The sequence below is a fragment of the Phalacrocorax aristotelis genome, chromosome 1 (assembly GCF_949628215.1).
Source record: "Phalacrocorax aristotelis chromosome 1, bGulAri2.1, whole genome shotgun sequence".
NCBI lineage: Eukaryota > Metazoa > Chordata > Aves > Suliformes > Phalacrocoracidae > Phalacrocorax > Phalacrocorax aristotelis.
This window is the reverse complement of record NC_134276.1, coordinates 161,010,369-161,032,513: the sequence shown is the minus strand read 5'-3', so window position 1 is coordinate 161,032,513 and position 22,145 is coordinate 161,010,369. Positions and strand designations below refer to the sequence as shown.

Sequence of the window (22,145 nt, the reverse complement as noted above, 5' to 3'; positions counted from 1 at the left end):
AGCTGCCAAAATCAGACCAAATGAGCCCTGGCCCAAATGAGCTCAGCCCCAGGTCAATGCCACTGGCTGGAGCTCAGCCCCAGGTCAAGAGTCGTCCATGTCCCCATCCCCGCCCCGCCATTTATTGACAGAATAACTCTATTTGCTCTGCTCTAGCTGGAACGTGGTTGCTTTTTGTGAAAAACGTAGGGGCATATACAGACCTGCGGGACTGTAAGCAGAAGGTGGAGCAGGCAAGGTAGGTGAGGAGGACCTGGGACTAGAAGAAAAGCGGATGCTGCAGGGGGGAGCAAGTTGTGGTGCAACAGAGTGCAAGGAGCCCAGCATCAGGAGGCTGGGCAGCAAGAAGCACAAGAAGACCAGAGGGAGTCTTGCAGGTGGAGACTGAGAGACGCTGTGCTTTGCTTTCATCTGCATGACCATTGTGGTAACCAGACTCCCTGCCCACTGACATCTTCCCTCCTTCAAGGGATCTACACCTTCCTGCCAGCATCTGCTCCATCTCTGTGCTGGGGAGCACACACCCTGCATTTTGCCTCTGCCTCCAATGGGACCAAGGAGGGTAACTAAGAAATACATCAGTTGCTCAGCAACTTCTTGTCCCCCTAGGAAGACAACGTAAGCTATCTGCACCAGCCTCCTGGGTTGTTCTTCTCTGCATACCTGGAGGTGCTCCTTCCCTGACTCTTTCCAGGCTCCCCCTGCTCAGCCTCCAGACCTTCTCTCCCTGCAAGCCTCTGAAACCTCAATTTCAGAAAAGAAAAAAGCCATTGCATGACGTGTGCTGACCCATTGTGGCAGGACAGTGCAGGACAAAGGCCGAGCTGAAGGGACATGGCATCAGGTTATTGACTGCTGAGGAGACTTTGAGCTTGGGTAAATAGATGTCCTCCTCTCTCCCCTCCTCCATGCATGTGTGAGCTGGCTTTCCTAGGGGGTGTGGGCCAGGCTTCACAGGCAGCAGCGGGTTTCAAAGGTAGGTCTGCAGCTCTGGGGGAAACCCCTGGTGCCTACTGTCAAATCTTCTAACAAGGAAGCTCTTCTACTGCTGCTTCCTGCCCTCCTCCCCCCTCCTCTCCATCTGCGGTTCTTTGCTTGTGACTGCTGTTTCTGAAGGGATGCTGTGATAGTGGAGAAGTGCCTTTGCTCTCCTGGACCACACAACCTGATTCATTGGGGAGGATATCCTCTCCAGGGGTTGCACAGAAAGGTGGCCCATGACAAGCAAGTGGGGACAGTCTGTGCTGGGCCTGTTTGTAGCGTGTGCCTCTCTGGAAGGGTGCATTACAGTAAGCAGATGTGCTGCTGATTGTCCAAGTGCTGATATTCACCAAGCTGGGTTTAATGTTTCAGAGTTACATGGTGCTTACATTCTGCAAGCATGCTTCTGTGTTGCAAGGGGGCCTGGAGGGCTCAGGGCTCAGTAACTGGGGGAAAGCAAGGAGACTGAGAAGATCACGCGCCCCTATCGTGTGAACACTCTAGGGTATCCACGTGGGCTAGAAACGGGAGTGAGGCCAACCATCTCTTCCCACATCTGCAACAAGTCCCTCCTGTGCATTCACGTTTCACAGTTACGTATACCGCTGGGCACGAAGACGACTCACAGACACGTAGACATGGTAGAGGCATTCCCCATGTCCTTTGTGCCCTCCCATGTGGATGCATTCACATCCCTTTCCTCTCCAGCAACAGAAACACGGAAAGCCTTTCGGGGCAGCCATGCACTGGGTGATGGCAGAGGGAAGGAGAAGGAAGGCGGGTAAGATAGATAACCAAGATGAACGTGGCTCTCTTGGGCAATGGCATTTCTTACCATCAGAGTCTGGGGCTAACAGAAGGGGTGCTGATCAGGACAAAGAAAAAGAAGCATCCTGGGGTAGATGAGGGGCAAAGGAAGTCAGAAGGTGCCCCCTGGCACAAGCAGAGGATGGTGGAGGGCTGAACATTGTTCAGGTGCTCTCTCCTCACTAGCTCAGCTAATGAGTCATTACCAGCACAGGCTTAATCCTGGGACACATGGTCTGGTGGGAATGGCAAGGTTTGCTTGCTTTTAGGGACTGAGAGCAAAATGACACAACAGGCAAAGTGCAACTTCAGGCTCCCAGGTTGGGCTGTTTTGTGCAATTAATGTGTGCATTTGAGGTCACAGATTTTCTTTTGCATTGATTTCTAGGTCAATAAAATACCAGTTTTAAAACCATTCCCAGTCTGGAAGAACAATATTTCACCATTTTTGCCTCTGGATAAATCCATTATTTTAGTCATTTGAGGTTTTGGCAGAAGCAAAACCCAGCAAATGCCTTTAAAAATTGAGGGATTACCCAGGAGGCATAGACAGGACAATGTCCTGGAAGCTTGTCTCTCACTGAACTTGCACTGAGCAAAGACTTTGATGGCTAGCACACAGACTTCTTGGGTCTATAGATCTTGGGAGAGGAGCATAGAGATGGCAGAGCACCTCCAGAGACAGGTGTAAAGGGATACAGAAGATCCAGCCTGACCATGGTGTGCTGTGTCACCAGGTGCCCCTGATGGAGGCCGAGGAACAGGAGGAAGATGCTAACTCCCTCTCAAAGGATGAACCAGAGACTAACTCACGTGACTGCCTCCGTTATGTGCCCCTCGGGATAGCCTTTCTTTTGCTGGCTGGAGCTGCTGCAGCAACCTGGTATTTCCTAGGTAAAAATTCAACACGTTTTGTCCCCACACAGGAGGTGGATGGTGTGTAGTAAAGGCAATGCCTAGCCCAAAGTGCATTAGTGACTCTGGGTGACCTTTTCAGACTCATACATAGGGGTAAACCCCTCTCTTCTACATATCAGCATGTTAATCCAGTATTGTCTTCTGTTGGCAGACTACAGACCATGGCACCTGGAACCAGCCATCCTGCAGTTTTACTCTGGCAGCCTCCAGGTCCTCAATCGCCAGTATTCCCCAGACCTTGGGCAGGTGGAGTCCAGAGCCTTCTGGTTGGAGTCAGCTAAGCTCCAGAATATGGTGAGGGCAATTTCATGACCAGATTTGGCCCTGAGGCAGTTCAGTGTGTAGAGTGAGGAAGGGGTCAGGTACCCTCAACCAAGTGACAGACTTGGTGGGTCTGTACAGCAAGAGGGATAAAATATAGGATTGACCATAGGCCCTTTTCCACTGTAACATTGCGTGGTAGTTATCAGACAACATTCTCGTTGCAGCTGAAGGAACTGATTCGTGCCACAGAGCTGGGTCGATATTACAACTCGAGCACAGTGTATGCCTTTGGGTGAGTAGCACCCAGAGCATTTTTACTTGTTCATGTGTAAAACATTCCAGTCAGTTGTACTGTGGTGTCACTGAAATCCAGCCATGACAAACTGCTTAAGTCCCTGTCATGAACTCCAGGTTAGGCTAGGCAGTTCAGATCCAGAATAGTTCCAGCATGACAGAGCTGGGGATATTTTGGTATTCATGTTCATCCAAGGTCATGATGAAAAGCCAAAACTGAGAAATTTTTCAGAGGCAAAAGTTCAAGGAAGGAAAATAAAATGACTGGAAAGAGCTGAAAAACAATCTGGGCTTCATATTCTCAGTAGAAACTAAGCAGCTGGAAATTAATTTCTCTAATTCAAGAAAGTCATTTAAGGCCTGATTCTAGGCACCAGAAGGGAGAGGCCAGAACGCACCATGGAAAAGGTATTCCAGCCAAGTATGGTCCACCTGGGAATAGGGTAACAGTGGAATGGGATAGATGTGGGCCTACAGCTTTGCAGATCATGATGGTAGATCAAGAAAGCAGGAATAACTTGCAAACTGATGTATACATTTGCTTCTGATTTTTTTTCCATGGAAAACTACACCCCTAAATTTGTCTAAGGAAAATTCCATTTAATGCAACTCCATTTTCAGCCAGGGAAAGAAAAGTTTCACTTGTAATTCTTCCTTTAGCCTTTTACTGAACAAAAGTTTGTTTCAACATCTCTTACCCCTCCCTCAGCCAATTTTCTCTGCCAGCTTGTTGAACAGAGCTTTCCCAGTCACAGCCTCCTGCAGCTTGAGCCTGCCCAGCTTTAATATTTGTGGTAATGTACTGAGTCATAAATCATCCACTTGTCACCACTGGGAGGTGAAACAATGAAGTCTTGAGTGTTTCTTTTTAACCTCTGGCCAGTAGTAACCAAAGGTCATTTCTACCTGAAATGAGACTACTCATTAGACCAGTCTTGATTAATTATCACATTAATTTGACCACGTATGGTCATCACTAAAGCCAGATGGCATTAAATGGCTTCCTCCCCCAAAGGACTAACCATTAACTAGCACCATGGACATAGCAGCTCTGCTGCCCCACTCAGAATGATTCCTCTGGGTCACAGCAGTGAGCTGGGAAGTCCACACAGATACGTCTGATTTGTGGAAAAACAGGGCTGGGTTAATCTCTGGGTTTTGCCTCTCTGGTGATTCAGGAGGAGAAGAGAGAGGATATTTAACATCCTATTTCTCTGTTAGGGAAGGGGCTCTGACCTTCTTCTTCTGGTTTGCCCTCCAAATCCCTGAGAGTCGGCAGAAAGAGGTGACTGCTGAGAGGGTAAACACAATGCTCCACCAAGAGCTCTACACCAGCTTCAACAGCTCAGGCAGCCTGTCCTACCAGATGGAATACAGGGTCAACCCAGACTCACTGGTTCTGCTGGGTAAGTACCAGCTGCTCAGCTGTGGCCTGAGCAGTCAGAAACACTCCAAGATTTATAATGTGCTAAAGGGAGGTTAGGAGGAAAGGACAGAAGTCACTACTGAAGGGGATAGGGGAAAAGTGAGGAACAGGAGATACAATTACATGTATTTCTTCCTGACAGAGAAGAACTGAAGTTTGATTTTAAAAAAGCATCCTTCCTTTGAAGGATTAAAAATTATTGGAGATACAGCTGACCGTGACCAGCTAGGTAACTTTTCTATTTTTTCCTCCTTCTCCCATCAGCTTTGGCTTCTGTGGAGTAAGATCTTACACAGGTCATGTCTTTGATCAACTCAGCTCAAAAATAGCAAGCAATTAGGTTTCTTACTTTCCTTTGGGAGATTATTCCAGGCTACTTGATTGAGAGAAGAACAAAGGCAATGTAGCTGAGTCACCACTAGTCTTCCTCTGAGCCAAAGCATTGTTGCCACTTCAGTTCTTGACATATTTTTTTAAGGATTATTTATTGTAGTCCACAGTGCAGATCACAGCCTGCTTAAAAAACCACCCCTACAGAACTGCTCTGAAATAGGTGTTAGATAAAGGACTATGGATGTGCCTATATTCAATGTATCCAAGTCTGATGGAATTTGTATTTGGTCTTTATAATGAGACTTCTCAGCGTAATCTGATCCCTCTTACAGAGCCCCAAATCTCACAGGTTTTAGAATACATTGTGTTTCTTCTCTCCCCTTGGGACTCTCATTTCTAAGCTGCTTCTTCCCATAAAATGTTACATCTCCAAGTTTTTTTCCCTAGACATATTATCTTGCATTTTTCTGAGGTGAGTCTTATTTAGTCTATCCCACCCATGTTTTCTTTAACTTTTCCCTCCACGTCTGAATTGTTTTGTTTTGGGATCTTTTTTTTTTTGGTGTCCCCAAATAAAATTTGATTTCCTCAAAATTATTTTCACGCTCTCATCCAGACCATCATGTTAAGATCTTATTCTGAAGCTGCATTAGCATCTCATGAAGACATCTCCTCCCGCAGTTACGATTAGTCACTTACTTCTACTTGTGATTTGTTTCCGCCATACCAGACCATATGCTCAGCCAATTTAAATTAACTTTCTTTAAAAAAAATCATGATAATATGCTAAATGCTTCCAAGTCAGCCCATCTAGCATTTTCCCTTTATTTACTTACTTAATAATGTAACTCATAAACAAATAAAAATGATGGTGCCATTCTTTTAGCAGTCTCCAGTTCCCCCTTACTCCCTTCGCATCTGTTTCACTGTTTTATTCATTTCAGCAGACCACATTTTGTATTTTGGAATTAACATACCAGTTGTAGTTTCTCCAGCTCCTTCTGCTTTCCCTAGTCCTTTCCACCTCCCTTTCTAGTCAGAAGCACAGTCTAGCAACTAAGGCAAAAGCCAGAAACCTCTTATACCGCTGGGCCAGGATGAGCTCAAGCCAGTGACTTAACCTCTGGCTTCATTTGCTCTGTAAAACTGGAGGGGAAAAAAATAGCTAGCTAATAGCAAGTCATTAGCACTTCATTGCTTTCTGACAGACTCACTTGCTGACCTCCTTATCTCTAAACATTAAGTCTTGCTACAGCCTGCCTTAAGACACAGAGCTGTAAACCATTGACTAGCACAGAAACCTCTCCAACGCTTTATTTTTACTAACTCCTATACTTACCCCAGGTCACTTAGCTTCCCCTTTCCCCCTGAGAGTTTCAGGACTTCCTTCTCCTTACAGGAAACTCAGTTTTATTACCTTCAGATAAAAGACTAAATATCAGCTCAGCACATGTCCTTCCCTACAGCCCTTGAACTTCTCTAAGAGCCTGCCTTATGGCTGCAGGATATTTTTTCCCACATTTGTTTTTGCCATGACAAAACTGTTGAGGTCTCCCGACAGCATTGCAAGCTCTACTTAGGAGCTACAGAAGGCCTAGGCCCTGACCTAGGCAAGGCTAAGCAATTCTCACACTCAACTGACCTCATGGTGCCTTTTATTTTGGCAATTATTCCCAGTAGCACCTGATCTCTGGCTGCTCCCAGTTCAGCTGGGAGGCTGGAGCAAAGCCCAGCTCTCCTAAAAGCGTTGTCCACCCTGTGACTCTTTTGCACAGATTTGTAGTCCTTGCTGGTGGCTTTCTCTGCATTTCCCTTCTCCAGAGATAGATTCTATAAGGATATTGAGTAGCTCTTCAACCAGTGGTCATCAAAAGAGATCTCCTTCCCCACCTTCAGTAACTCCCATGCTTTTCAGTGAGGGTGAACTGGGAGAGCACAGGAGGAGTGAAGGCTCTGGAAAGTGGGGTTGTGCCCTGCAGTGTGGCTGGCAGGGGAGGGGGATGGCTGCCTGAAGCAATGCCCAGGCCTCCTAAGGAGGGGAAGAGGTCCTGGAATAGCACATGAAAATGGGCAAGGAAAAAATCCAGAGAAGCCCATGGTGAGCTGGTAAGCATGTTGGATTTGGGGCAGAGGCCAGAGAGATTTTCCAGAGAGATTTTCCAGAGAGGTGGGGTGGGGAAGGCATGTCTGAAACAGGTCCCTGAGAGCAGACAGAGAAGTACCTGGAGGGTGCCCCATGCCAAAATTGTGAGCAAACCATTTACATAGGAAGGGAGTCATCACCTGCCATGCTAGCATTCAGATACTACCAGTATATCTTTTTGTTCATCTTCCTTTATATATTTCCTTTCTAACAGAATCCAGTGTGAAAGACATAGTAGTGCTGAAATCCACTCTGGGTAGGCTATCTTTTTGTTTCCTTTTGAGTTTGTGACTTTATGGGAGGGATTTTTACAGGGGACAGAAATCTTGTTGGCTTCCTGAAGTTGTAAACCCTGGGAAGAGGTGATGAGAACAGTAGCAAGCGAACACCAGTGCCAGTGCCACTGCTTGGCCAGATCCAAACTACATGACGCAGCTATGTGCTGGACTGCTCTGAGCATCCTGTCACCTCTGCCCCAGTAGCACATGGCTGTGCAGAGATACCAGCTCCCAGAGGCAGTGTAGCCAACATAGTAAAGTCTTGTCCCTGTCCTGATGAGTCCTGTCAAATAGCTTGGTATACTGGTACCATGGTGCCAACTCCAGGCCCCATGAAAACCTGAGTGGGGTGGGGGTTTCCTGCACTGGATGGGATGTCAGTCATGTAGGAGTCTGTTGTCTTAGCGACGTTTGAAGGTGCTTTTAGTAGTTTTAGGCAGTGTTATAAGTGCTGTGTCTGGCAGCTTGCATTAGATATGCTATTCTAAACTCACCTTTAAGATGACTTTTACTCAGAAATCCTGGTCTGCAAGCCTGCTGAAACCTGGAAATGAGATGAGGGGATGTAAAGCTGGGAAGAACGTGGGGGTGAGAGGAGAAAGAGGTGAAAAAGAAAATTAAGCCAGTGGAAGATAACTGTTTTGTGCTTGTATTTAAAGCCTGAGGCAGCATTTGCTTAAACAAGTGAAAGGGGACAGTTCTTATAAAGATAAACTGGGGCACTAGTACAAGGCGACCGGTGCCACCGCAATATACGTAAAAGTGAACTGAGATCACTAGGATGAGTCAGCCTTACCCCGAAATAGGGCTGACACTGATATCCCAAGTGACATTCCTATATCTTAATTTTCCTTACAGCCACCCCTAAGCTTCCCGTGCCTCTGTTTACATCACCCTGAAGTTTAAATCCCTGTCTCTTTCCCCTGGATTCAGGTTGCTACAGGTACAGTTATGTCCAGGAGGATGACATCCTAACACTGGAGGGCCCTGACTACCTGGCCTCCAGTTGTCTTTGGCACCTCCATGGCCTCAAGGGCTACATGATCAAGCTACGCCTGGAGTGGACTCTCCCTGACTGCAGGGATCGCCTGGCTATGTACGATGCAGCCGGGCCCCTGGAGAAACACCTCATCACCTCGTAGGTAGCTCCTGAGCAAGGCAAGCACAGCAGGGAAGCTGGGCAGGGTGGCACGACACACCACAGCAGGAGAAGGTGTCAGACTACATCAGAGGAAATTCTCTTTGATGCAGAACCTGCCTCTCACTGATCAGCTGAAGTCACTGATGTGGCATATCACACAGCCAGCCATGCAGTTTAAGAGATTACAGCAGCATGAGCTGTGTCTCTGCTGGCCTTTTATTTGTTTCAGTTAGTGCCTCACAGCAGGCATGTGCTGTTGATAACATAGAGCTCCATTGTCTCTTTTTCTTGTTCTTCTCTTTCATTTGTTTGTTGCTTATTTCACTCCCATCCTTTTCTGTCTTTCCCCTCAGGATCTATGGCTGCAGCCGGCAGGAGCCCATTGTGGAAGTTCTTTCATCAGGCCCTGTCATGTCCATTGTGTGGAAGAAAGCCATGTACAGCTACTATGACCCCTTCATTCTCTCAGCACAGGTGGTGCCCCTCAAAGGTAAGGAAGGCTGGAGGAGGAGAGGCATAGATACAGGAAGAAGACAGGTTATCTCCTACAACTTTACCACTCCTAGAGGTGGTCCATCCCCATTAGGGGCGGAATTCACACTAGATTGCAAGGGTAGAGGTGGTCAGTAAAAAGCAGGTTAGATGTTGCTCCCTCACCTGGACTTATACATTAGCATCTGCTCGAGTTTTACAGCCTGAGTGATTGTGATACATTAGGAGCAGGCCCAAACTCTCATTCATGGACAGACCAGATGTGGCTCGCGTCCAGATGCACTAGCAGAAAAATGTCATTTCAATATAGGAGTCTAAAGCAGCAATATACATTACCATTACCCTTCTCTGAACAAGAGGAGGAGGCTAAAACCCTTGCCACGTAGAAGAGGCCCCTTGAGGGGTGTTGGTGGAACATCCCAATCACCTTTAGCATCAGGTCTTAGAGCCCCTTTTCTCCCTTCTTACAAGAGGGTGAGTACACGGCATCCTCAGGCTGAGGTTGAGCTGACAGATATCAGGGCTTTGAATGTCTGTATTTACAGCCTGCGAAGTGAATATAACTCTGCTGGAAGGTCTGGAGCAGCAGGGGAAGATCGGCACCCCACACTACCCCAGTTACTACTCACCCAACACACAGTGCACCTGGCACATGACGGTAAGAGCCAGCTCCCACAAAAGCATCCACCCTGTCCCTGAAACCCACATGGTGCTCCCCACGTTAGTGGGGATTACAGACAGCGGTCTCAGTCAGATCATCATGAGAAGCAAGCAGAGGGTGGCAGTCTGTCTAGCCTCCACATAAAGTGTGTTTCTGAAGGGGAATGAGTCTAACGTTGCATGCTGGAGCATTGATGCCATAGCTGAGGAGGAATCTGAAATCTGGTCTCCAGAAAAGTTCTTCGAGGTGGAACCAGATTGTTAGAAATTACTAGGAATTACCATGCTTTGGGATCAACAGCAGAGCCAACCTGAGCTGTGACATGGCCCCAGTTTAGACGGCGCTTCCTTCTGTCTTGCACTGTGCGAATTTGTAGCTCCCCCCTTCACATCTACCCTGCTCATTTCTGTCATATGGAGTAGGGTGAGGCACACATAGGAGCCATCTCCACTCTGTTATGGACTCCCTTTCCTGCAGGTCCCATCCCTCAACTATGGGGTCACCCTGTGGTTTGACGCCTACGCACTCAGCAGACAGAAGCACGATCTGCCCTGTACCCAAGGCCAGTGGATAATTCAGAACAGAAGGTGTGTGCTGGGGTCCTGGTTTCTGTCTTTCACTTCCCACCTGGGATTAAACTGGTGTTAAACCTCTGCAGGTTCCCTGCTCACTTTGCCCTGTCACCAGGTCTGAGGAAGAAGGACCCATCACCACACTCAGTGGCCACTGTTTGTGCTGGTGCCTTTTGCTTATCTACTTCTCTTTCAGCCTCTCTTGTTCGCAGGCTCCCCAGTGTGCACGTTTCTTACAGATTTGCTTCAATATACCAGCCTGCCTCCTCTGTCTTGCTGTTTGCATCAGGCTTCCTAGTTTTCTCCTGTATGTGTAACCTTAGTGTCCTCCCACATGTCCTGTGTTTGCAAATCTGCCTGTCACCACCTCTGCAATATTATCTGTGTGCGCCATTGCCTCGCATCCACCTCCGTACAGATCTTCTGCCTAGCTCCATATCCTCCTGCTTTGACTACAGCCACTTCCCCCTGTGGGACTTCCCAAAACCAACATCCATACACAGCTCTGGCTGCTGCCCACCACTGCCCAGGTGTAAAGGACCAAGAGCTGCTATGCTCCCATGCTCCTCAAAGCAGGCTCCAAGCTGGATGGCTTTTGTTTTTCCTCCCACTTACTGCAAAATTGCCCCTTTCCCTCCAAAACCTCCCCCAGCCCATCTCATTAACTTCTTCTCCACTGCTCCTGTGGGGGCAACTTCTTTTCTTCTGAAGGGTCTGATCCAGAAACTACATTCCCCTGGCTTAGGATTTTCACTTTCTCTGTCCCTGCTCTCCTCTCTTAAACTGTCAGTGCCACAGTTTCTACAACATGGCTTCTTCTAGAAGATAAATGTAAGAACAGAATTGCTTTCTGTGGCCTGAATTCAGCACTTGCCCAGAAAGTGGGAAATGTCCAAACACAGTAGGGTCACTCTGGACTTGCACATGGCCTGAGGGCAGTATTGGGTCAACATATCCATAGACTGTTCTCGTCCTGTTCGACAAGCCTGATTTTGCACCATTGCACCCAGTTATTCAGTGCTGAGTATCATGAACATTCCAGCTGTTTCCCCTCTCTTTGCATCAGTTCCCACTACAGCATTCATGTGTGGTGGTGTTTTCATCCCTCTTTGCCTCTGGGGCTTCCTCATCTCACTTCTTCAGCCATTCTGGGGGAGCCCTTAGGTTAGTTATGCTGCCTTGCACCCAGAGAGGACCCCTTGTTTCACAAGCATTACTCCCTCCTCATCCTGGCCTTGCTCAGTCACCAAGATGTGACCAGGCATTTCAAGATCCAGTGTCAGCTCTCCTGTGTGTTGACAGGGCATGGGTTTAAATCACAGCCTTTTCCCACTGATCCTTCATAATCTCATGACATATTGAAGTAATTTTGCCTTCCGGGCTTTGCACACACACCCACTCTTTGTGGCCCCCCTCACACCCCCATTCCCACCAAACCTCCTTGCCCCACTTGGTTGACTTCTCCTCCATCCCTGCCTGGGACATCCTGCCTGTCTTTGCCCCTCAGGTTGTGTGGCCTGCGGACCCTGCAAGCCTATGCTGAGCGGATCCCTGTCACATCCTCGGCTGACATCACCATCACCTTCACCTCGCAGATCTCCTTAACTGGCCCTGGCGTACAGGCAGCTTACAGCCTGTACAACCTATCTGACCGTAAGTTTAGCCTCCTCCTTGCTCCTTACTGGGGAGGTGGGGGTCCCAGCTGACTACCAGCAGCCCTTATGGATTTGGCTTATGCTAGGAAAAACACAAGACACATCACGTGAGCCCTAGGTGCCATCTGCCCTTCAGGCACACGCTCACAAATGCGGTGGTGCACACACCTCTGATCTGCCAAAAAAAGAGAGGCATTTATGTGCAAAGTTGCTTCTGCACATGTGGCCCTGCCTCATGTTGTCAGAGCATCCATGTGCCACAGCCTAGCTTCAGAGAGCTGCCTGCAGACCCACCTCTGTGCCCACATCACAAACTGGCCTTGGGAATTCAATGAGAGACCATCTCTGACTTGAAGCAACTTTTATTTCAGTTATAAGGGCTCTTAGAGAGAACTGTTTCCTGCTCACCTTGGAATCCATGCAAGTGAGAGACAAATAAAACCGCACACAAATATGCATATGCACATATGCAAATGCACACCCACGGTTGTCTTTCCAAGGTTTCTCCATCTCCCTTCTAAAGGGTGCCTGTAATGTGTAGCAGTCCCTGAATACGTGCACCTGCCAACACGTGTCTAATACCAACCCCTTCAAGGCCCCAACCAAGTTTTTCTGACAACTCCAAAGAATCTATTTCATCTTTCCTGCAGCATTCAGGAGTCAAGAAACAGTGCTAAACCAGAAGTATAGCACACCAGACAGGTGGTTGCCTTGGCTCTTGCCCATTGGTACAACAGGAATCAGGGAAAGAGCCCTCCTTCCCCTGGTGCATAGCCTGGCTCCATTTGCCCTCATTCAGAGCAGATCTTGGGGAGTTCAGCAAGTGCCACCAGCATGCTGCTGCAGCACACATGTGGTCAGGAAAGTGTTCAGCTCCACACTCCATTTTCAAGCCATGGTGCTCTGCTGCAGGAGGTTTACGGTCACTGGGGACTAACTGCTCTCTGGTGGTTTCACAGCCTGTCCCAGGGAGTTCCTGTGTTTGGTGAATGGCTTGTGCGTCCCAGCCTGTGATGGGATCAAAGATTGCCCCAATGGGCTGGATGAGAGAAATTGTGGTGAGTGATTTCTTCTTCCCGTTGGTCCTTGGTCTCAGCAGGACACAGCGCCTTGCTCCTCCAAAGGTAGGGAGAGATGGGGAGGATTCAGCTGGCCTAGGTACAGCCTTGTACCTCACCTTCAGGAGCTTAAACCTCTGCATCCATAAAAGCCTTATCCCATTGCCAGGTGGCTTCAGCCTGCTTGGGAAGGAGCAATAACACTTCTCGGTCCTATGCACCACACAGTCTTCCCAGGAGAAACCCCTGATAACCATGCACCAAGAGATCCAGGCAGCCTGAAAGAAGGCCCCTTCACAGGCTGTCCCCCACCCCCACCTTGTCCTGCCTTCCCCCCACCCAGGCCCGACGATCAACCTCAGCCCTGGCCTACAGCCCCCTCTGCTGTCATACCACTCAGCATCCCCCCTCCCAACCCTCCCACCTTGCCCACACCTCCCCAAGCCCACCTGCTGCCCTGCTCTCTTCCCTCTGCCCCCAGGCTGTTTGTGACACTTGATCTGTACAGATCCTCACCCAAATATTGCACCCCAGTTTGGGAGCATCTAAGTCCTCAATCAGCCATCAGCTCTTCATGCCAAGGGCAATTAGTGCTGATGCAGACACTGACCCCAGCATCCCAGGAGTCCTGCAAAGCCCTATTCTCATAGGACCAGCTATTCAGACTCAGTCATAACACCTAATTAATCTACTTTCTTATCCCTGGTGTGAGAGAGGGGGCTCATCACATTGCTGCTGCCACTAATTTTGCATTACTTGCCCCCTACAGCTGTTCTTCCACAAGCAGAAAGATCCTTGAACCACTGGAGACAGTGGCCAATTCTAAAAGACTCAGAGAAAGGTATAGAAAAGTCTAAAGTAAAAGGAAGGAGAAATCTTTCTCGAATAAGTTTTATTTCAGTGCTGGAAGAGTGGGAGTTCTCACAGGATTTCCAAGGATGGGTTTTGTATTGTCTGCAGTCTTGTTGATGGTGTTGATGGTGCACTCTGTCCCATCATCCTGCTGTCTGACTTCAGGGCTGGTTTGCTTCCCTCATGCAGACAAGGATACATAGGCATCCTTATGAATATCTAATCCTTTCTTGAATCCTGTTAGCTCCTTGGACCCAGGGATATCTTGCGTCATTCAGTTCCACAGGTTAACACATACCAAGACTGAACAAAAAAGTATATGTTTCTCAGTGTTTTCAAACACCTCTTTGTATTTGAAAATGAAAATAGAAACAGTGATTTCCTTCCTTTCTTACACTCTTGCCACTGTTGCATCCTTGTTTATTCACTCCATGTCTGTATGGAACAACCTCCATCTTTAAAATCAATGTTCACATTGCCTGAGACCTCCAACCATCTGGAAGCATCACACTAATTACTGAAGAAATTGTAGTCATTGCAATAAGAAAATGCCTGGGAGGTACTGACCCATCATGCTTGGTGTTGCACATAGATACACACAAACACAGGACAAGGCAACAGTTCCTGCTCTGAATATGTATAATCAGAAGTCAAATTCTGTGATGGGTAGGCACCTTAGGCACATCTCTATCCTGAGCAGCTATCAGAGCTCATGGACATCAAGGAATCCCTCACTGTTCAGGACTCACATATTAGAGAGCAAGGGGAGCAGCTGCTCTGTAGGGGAAGGTGACCCATTGAGCTGAGGGTGACAGCAAGGCAGGAGGAACAGTGACCTCACCAGACAGGAGGCAGTCCTACAGAACCTCAGCAAGGCAAGCAGGCCAGGTCTGGTATGGTAACCTGGGGTCAGCCAAGAGTCCAGTGACCGCAAGACAAGTCCATAGTGGTGAGGCAGGTCTGAGGCCAAGCCAAGAAGTCAAGAAAAGTTAAGTCAGCCTCAGCAAGGTATAAGACAGGGTGCAAACATACCTACAATATAGATCAGGCAAAGACCAATAGAAGGATCTCAGATTAAGCGCAGGTCCTTAGCAAAAGGGAACCAGGCTCCTGCTCTTCACGGCAGACTGTTTCAAGACTACACAGCTGCACTGTACCAGAGCTGGTCTTAAGCACAGTCTGCCAAAGCCTTATGAGGTGGGGCAAGAGGCTGTGGAGCCTACTGGTGCACTTAGGGCCCTCACCTCACACCTGATGCCTTGCATGCCTAATTCCTGGGCACTTCCCTCCCATGCAGTGTGCCCTGCAAAATTCCAGTGCCGCGAGGACAGCACTTGCATCGAGTTCAGCAGGGTCTGCAACCAGCAGCTGGACTGTGTCAACGGGAGCGACGAGGAGCAGTGCAGCGAAGGTAGGGAGGGGACAGTGCTGGGCTGACAAACACCTTCCCCTATGCTCGAGCCAAGGCTGTCAGTAACATACCTCCCTCTTATGAGGTAAGGGCACCAGCTGGGAGTTAACGTGCCTGACCTGCTCACAACATTTGCTCTGTAGCTCACCAAAATTGCTCAGGAATTTCCCTGTCATCATTTATGGAGTTCCCCCAAGCACTCTGTTGCCTTTTTCTTCCCCCACTTCAGGCTGGTTTTGCAACCTGACACCCTCCCTCAGCCCTGGCTCGCTTTCTTCTTTGCAGGGGTCCCCTGTGGTCCTTTCACTTACCGATGTGAAGATGGGACCTGTGTGAAGAAACCCAACCCCCTGTGTGACACCACTGCAGACTGCAAGGACCTGTCTGACGAGAAGCGCTGTGGTGAGGAAATGCTCAGACACACGTCAGCCAGGCAGGTTAAGGATGCCACATAGCTGCAAGTTGTCCCCTTTCTCCACCACCACACCAGCATAAACACCCACCCTCCCTTGTTCCACCACCTTTTCCCTACCCCAGCCCCATGGCAGCAGTGCCACTGCTCCATCCTGCAGTGGCGGTGGCAGCAGCAACAAGCCAGCTCTCTGTGCTGGGCTGCCAGGAGGTGTCTGCTTTTTGGACAGCTGCTCCCCATATCCTTCAGGCAGAGGCATCAGGCCAGATAGATGTGTCTCACAGGCCAGATCCAACGCACAGGCAGCCAGTTTGGACCACTATGCTGGCTTATGTGAAGTAATGCCATCCTACAAGGCTCCAGCCAGGGATCACCCATGGCTGCATGGTCACTGGCAGGGAGAGAGCTCTTGTTTTGATTTCCCTGCATGGTATTTCTGGAGCTTCAGTGGGCAGCAAAAGGGAATGGCTGCAAAGGTTCCCTGACAGGACAGCACGTAGCACAGACAACATGCTGCCCTGAAGGCATCTCCAGGCTACAGCTGGATGTAGCGTAAGGCTGTGCAGGCATGAGTGGTGGCACACACTTGGAGGGAGTGCTTGCTAAACCTGTTCTGGACAGTACATAAAGCATCTGCTGGCTGGGTAAGGCAAGGGATTGGAGGTTAAACTCTTCAGTCAGTTAAGTAGGAAAGAAAGGGCAGGCAGCATATATCATATTCCCTTCCTCCCCTGAAATACCTGCTGTGTCTCCTCCTTCTCAGACTGTGGGCTGCAAGCCCCTCTCAGCAGGATCGTGGGTGGTGCAAATTCTGTGGAAGGGGAATGGCCGTGGCAGGCCAGCCTGCAAGTTCGGGGACGCCACATTTGCGGGGGAACACTCATTGCTGACCGCTGGGTAGTCTCAGCCGCACACTGCTTCCAGGATGAGAGGTAAATGGAGAGGGAAGGGTGCTGGAGAGGAGGAGGATTTGTGTTGCTTTCCATGTCACACATGACGGGAGGTTCATCTGTCTTATGAAGATGTCACAGGGTGGCTGCATCTTTCATCTGGCACCCATGCCATGCTTTCCTGTGGCTTGGAGCTGGAGAAAGGGCTATGGATACCTGCACGAGGATGTGGGTGTGCATGCAGGGGAAAAAGGGGCAGTGCTGGGATTCACAGATCAGATTTGAGAGGGCAATGGTAGTGGAAGGCACTTCACAGCTCCACCTTTGCTTTGGCTCTGGCTTGTCCCCACGTTGTCACAACCACGGAGACATCAGCACATGCTAGGATGGGGCCAGGACAGCACTGCCTGCAGAGGATGCTGTTTGAGTCCCATGCTGCCCACCTCCAGGGCCTGCCCTTTCAGGAGGAAGCACTGTCTCTCCCCCAGTTCCTTCCTCCCAGTGTACATACCACAACAGCAGCAGTAACAAACATCTCAGCGGGGTTCACTCATTCTCTCAAACTGGGAAGAAGTGAGGAAAAGGAAGGTCCACAGCTGTGCTGGGGGACAGGGCTGGATGGAGAAGGAGTATGGACCCTTAGTGGCAGCCTCCACCTCCTCCAAACTCCCCTTTTCCTCTACCAGTGAGCCAGTGGGGATCCCCCACCTCCCCATCTACTACTGCTGGAGTTCCCCGGCTGCCCTTCCCTCCTGATGCCATGTGAGCTCAGTGAGGAGGAGCTGCTGGTCATCCATGGTATGGTGTCACCAGCCTTGATAGGGCAGGAGCTGCTTTGCAATTGTGCTTCTCACCTCACCCTGCTCCTGCCATGCCCCTACCCATGTCTTACAACCCTGCAAGGAAGCCCACCAGCACTGGTAGCAGACCTTTCAAGCGGTCCATACAGGCTGAATTTGGCCATTTTTGAGTGTCCCAGTGCAAGATGGATGGAGCTACACAGCCCTGTTAGATGGCATATGTGTGTGCGCCTGTCAGGGAGAGAATTTAAGTGGTGTGAGAGATAAGAAGTAAGACAAAAAAAGAGGTGCAGTAGAACAGCAGCAGCCCGGGGTGGACCATGCAATAGGCAGCAGTTTGTGCAGGCAGTAGGCTGGATGTGAGTCCTGAAGGGCAGTTCAGAGCAAGAGATGATCAAACCAAACCAGGGAGTTTTCACACCCAGGCAGGCAGTGTGGGAGAAAATGGCGCATGTAAGGTAAAAGGCGGACAGGAGTCTGAGTCTAAAACCAGCTCTCTTCCTGCTTCCTCCTCTGGTCTAGGACAAGACCCCCTCTGCTCCTTACCCTCCTGCTGAAGACAGGGTGTCCCTTGGCTGTTAGCTTTTTGCTCTTATGTTCTCAGAGGTGTCACCTTGTTAGGCTGTCCCCAGCTTTAGCCCTGCTTCTGTAAAGGGCTGTCATACCTTTTAATGCCCTCACCTCTAAGCTGCTTTTCTCACTTCACTCTCTCTTAGCAGTTTCTCAGAGCTTGCTCCCCTTCTCCATGTCTCTTTCTTGTGGAGCTTTGCTTCACCAGCTCAGTTCTTGCACTCTGCCCTATCATAGTCACTTGCACATGACCAGCCCCACTTGCTTATCTAACCTACGTACATATTTTAGCCTGTTTTGCTAAGGAAAGTAAGCAAAAACAAGCAAGTTGCCAGCGTGTGTGAGTGTCTGCCAAAAACTGGTCCCACCGTACAGGCACATCAAGGCATCAAAGAGATGACCCACCTAGTTTCTTGAAATCAATAACCAAATAAAAAGAGAGGCCCCTCTGAGGGAGATGATAATCCATATCAGAGACTCCTCAAAAGACTGTGACAGAAGCAGCCAGGTTCTTCACATCCTTCTCTGTTCACGTGATGAGTTTTCTTCTCTTCTGCATCCTACAGACTGGCCTCTGCTTCCATCTGGACTGTTTACCTGGGTAAATATTTGCAAAATGCCACCAGCCACACAGAGGTGTCCTTCAAGGTGATCCGCCTCTTCCTTCATCCTTATTACGAGGAGGACAGCCATGATTATGATGTGGCCCTGCTCCAGCTGGACCATCCTGTGATCATCTCACCCTTAATCCAGCCCATCTGCTTGCCTGCTCCATCTCACCTCTTTGAGCCTGGCCTTCATTGCTGGATCACTGGCTGGGGAGCCCTCAAGGAAGGCGGTAGGTGCAAGGTCTTTGCTGGTGGTCTACTGTAGCAGAGCCAAGATGGAAACAGGTTCAGAGGTGGGGTGGGCAGAATAGACTTCTGTTCACCCCAAAGCATTATGCCTCCCTCATCGCCTTCGATTTTGGGTCACAGGTTGGCCAAAGTTACCTGTTCAGTGCCTTGAAACCTCATTCGGAGAGGCAGGCATTAGAGTCTGGCAAGCTGTATGGGTACAGCATGTGTTCCTTCATCCAAAGACAAAAACAGCCCTTCAGGAATTAGGGATCTGACCATTCAGCCATGGTCACAGCATGGAGCAGCCCCAGTCCCAAAGCCTAATCCCATGCCTATACAGACATGTGGGTTCCTGTTGGTTGTTTCCCAGGGACAGAGCCTGACCAAAGACAGTAGAGATGAAACACTGCTCTGCATCAGACCAGGACTAGGTCTCCTGGGGACACCTATGCCAAAGACCTGAGGACCTGGGTGCCCCCAGCAACAATTAAACTAATAAATTCAATGGAAGCAGTGCAGGGTCTGAGTGCTGTCTGCTGAGGATCACAGTGTGTGATTGCCAGCATGCACTCTGGTACCATTTTGGCCACATAGCACCCACACACTGCTGGGGGACGGCATGGGCCAAGGCCTGTTGCCATGGGGTGGTATGGATGAGTCCATTCTGTTTTGTGAGGAAGAGTTCAGCTGTATGGGCATGATCCCTCATGTTCCCTCCCAATAGGGCCAACAAACAGGTCCAGGCTGTTCTCTATTAGTGCATGGCACAGGAATATAGATGTGCTTACCCAGGTCAGCTTAGTGTCTTCACTCACACTCATACGCTTGCGCCAGTTGCTTCCTAAATGGAAACACTCAGAGGTCTATCCAGAATCGGACACTTCTGGTTTGTATACTTAGCTAGAAGAACTTAACAACCATTTCAATAAGAAGCAAATCCAAAACTCTAACATCTCAGAGGTTTCCCCAAACCAGAATCCCCCTTGTCCCAAAAGCTGAAGTGCCCACAACATACCCCTGTAGGGAAGGAGACTGCAGGGCTATGTTACTCCTTCCATGCAGGTGAAGTGCTCTGCTGAAAGTTAGACACTGCAATGCTGGTGAAGAGCAGAACAGTAATTCAGGTAGCAGCTTTCAGCATGCAGTAAGATGGGCATGGGCTGGGGGATCATGGTAAATGGTGGGAAGCTCTACCATTGCTCACCCACACTGCTTTTGGTGCTCTACCCCTCAGGGCACATCAGCAATGTTCTGCAGAAGGTGGACGTGCAGCTCATCCAGCAGGACATCTGCAGCGAGGCCTATCACTACATGATTTCTCCCAGGATGCTGTGTGCTGGGTACCACAAGGGCAAGAAAGATGCCTGTCAGGTGAAAGAGGAGTTGTGGGATCAGGGTTGACTACTGGAGGTGGAGTCGCCCAAATGCACTCCATAGCCTGAAATGAGGGTGAATAGACCATAAAATGTCCGACTCCCCCAACCATTCCTCTGATCTAAGTGGACAAAAATAGCTCTGAGGAGCACTTCTTCCCAGCATCTTTGCCTTAGACACAATCCAAATACACTTAAACTTTTCTCATTTCAGCCCATTCCCCACTCTTTACCTCCCACTTCCAAGCCTACAGCAGTCTCTTCCCTCCTCAGCCTCATTAGCATCTGTCACACACAGTAACCTGTCTGTTCCTTCATTACTGTTAATCTCAAGGAATTCCTCTGCCTCCCATCCCTCCAGGTATCCAGTTAAATTCCTCCATCTTCCTTGCTCTCCATATATTTGGAAATCCCACACGGAGCAGAAGGAAACAATAGAGCTGTCAGCTTCTTGGGAGCTGGCTAAGAGGGAGGAATTTGCATGATGAAGGAATGCAACAGCGGGTTGGATGTTTGCACTGGAGACTGGTTTTGACATCTGTCTAAGGTACAAGGGATTTTGCAGATGTCCCAGGCGTGAGTTGAGAGTACACAGGACTCTTCATACAGAGGGATTCAAAGCTAGTGTAACCATCCAGCAGGAGAAGCTGGTGGATCACCATTGTCCCACTTTTTTTTTCCCTTTCTCTAGGGTGATTCTGGAGGTCCGCTGGCCTGCAAGGAACCCAGTGGCAGGTGGTTTTTGGCTGGTTTGGTCAGCTGGGGAATGGGATGCGCACGTCCAAATCACTATGGAGTATACACCAGGATCACTCAAGTGCTGGGCTGGATGAACCAAATCACGAGCTGAGAAAACTGCACCTCTTCCTTCTCCCCATCAGACCTACATTCACATGGCACCCATTCCTGATCTCACTCATCTGCCTCTCAGAGAGAGTAGGGTGTCATCAGACCCAGGATGCTCTTCTGAGCAAGGTAAAAAAGCCTGCACTGGGGATTGTAGAGAAAAGTAGGCAGACCCTCTTCCCCCTCAGTGCTTCCCAGGGAGCATCCCAAGGTGGTTTTAGGCCATCTATCCAAAAGAGTTAGCAATGGGCTGGGGAGTGGGATGACACATGACACAACATACAGCAATGGTCCCAAGTTGATGGTTTTTGAGAAAAGGAATAAGGGGAGCTGAACTTTCCATGAACCATGTGATTAGCCACAATCTTATGCTGGAACATTTGCTGAAAGAAAATGTGACTGATGTAGTTAGAGATTCCAGTAACTGTGAAATCAATCTGCTTCCCTCTTCCTTCCTGCTGCTCATCCTTCTTCCCTCTTCCCCTCCCATCACTCCTCCTCTTCCATCTGCCTAATTGCTTCTTTTCTTAGCTGGCGTGTGCTGTTCAGCTCAGCCAGGCAACAATTCACGTCTCACTGACTCCCGGGCACGAGTCCAGCATCACACCCCAAGCTCATGTCCTGCCTCCCTGCTGGAGCAGCAACCAGCCTCCACTGGTGCACTTGGACTCCCTCAGGCAAAGGCCCCGGTCCCTCAGTAAAAACATTGGAGCAGCCTCCCATCCCCTCACCTCAGCCCTTCTAAACACCTTTAACACGAGGGCATCTCAATTGCTTCCTTCTCCTAGCTCATATAATCCAGGAAGTGAAGGAAAAGGCTTAAGGGCACAGTGCTTAAACATTGACTGCTATGGGTTTGGTTTTTTTACTAAAGAGATATATATATGTGTGTGTGTATATATATATATATAAAAGTTGCCACTCTTTGGAATTAGAAATAAAATTAATTTGAGAGGATTTTTGACTCTTACTCTGTTAAAAATCATCTTGAGGTTTGTATCTTTTTGACCAAACTCCAATCCTAGCACTGGCAAAAGTTTCCACACCCCTGCCCTCCTTCTCAGCTCTGTCCCAGGTGCAGCAGGGTCAATATGCTAGCTAGATAGGAGGTCCTCACTTATCGCTGTGA

General features: G+C 49.1%; 1 protein-coding gene across 3 annotated transcripts; it reads left to right on the top strand.

Annotated features, from left to right (window-relative positions):
- The first annotated feature begins 142 nt into the window (after window positions 1–142).
- TMPRSS6 (transmembrane serine protease 6) lies at window positions 143–21,973 on the top strand. 3 transcript variants are annotated; one of them, XM_075076428.1, is made up of 18 exons: window positions 143–876; window positions 2,526–2,682; window positions 2,858–3,000; window positions 3,195–3,262; window positions 4,486–4,670; window positions 7,381–7,422; window positions 8,378–8,582; window positions 8,939–9,075; window positions 9,623–9,735; window positions 10,216–10,325; window positions 11,818–11,963; window positions 12,925–13,023; window positions 15,173–15,286; window positions 15,572–15,688; window positions 16,462–16,630; window positions 18,525–18,796; window positions 20,032–20,168; window positions 20,862–21,973. In XM_075076428.1, the coding sequence occupies exons 2-18, from the start codon at window positions 2,535–2,537 to the stop codon at window positions 21,018–21,020; spliced, it is 2,364 nt and encodes a 787-aa protein (XP_074932529.1). In that variant the 5' UTR covers window positions 143–876; window positions 2,526–2,534; the 3' UTR covers window positions 21,021–21,973. The 3 variants fall into 3 exon arrangements, with proteins under 3 accessions (XP_074932529.1, XP_074932536.1, XP_074932545.1); XM_075076435.1 differs by lacking the exon at window positions 143–876 and adding an exon at window positions 883–976; XM_075076444.1 differs by lacking the exons at window positions 143–876; window positions 2,526–2,682; window positions 3,195–3,262 and having other exon boundaries at window positions 2,922–3,000.
- The last annotated feature ends 172 nt before the right edge of the window (window positions 21,974–22,145 follow it).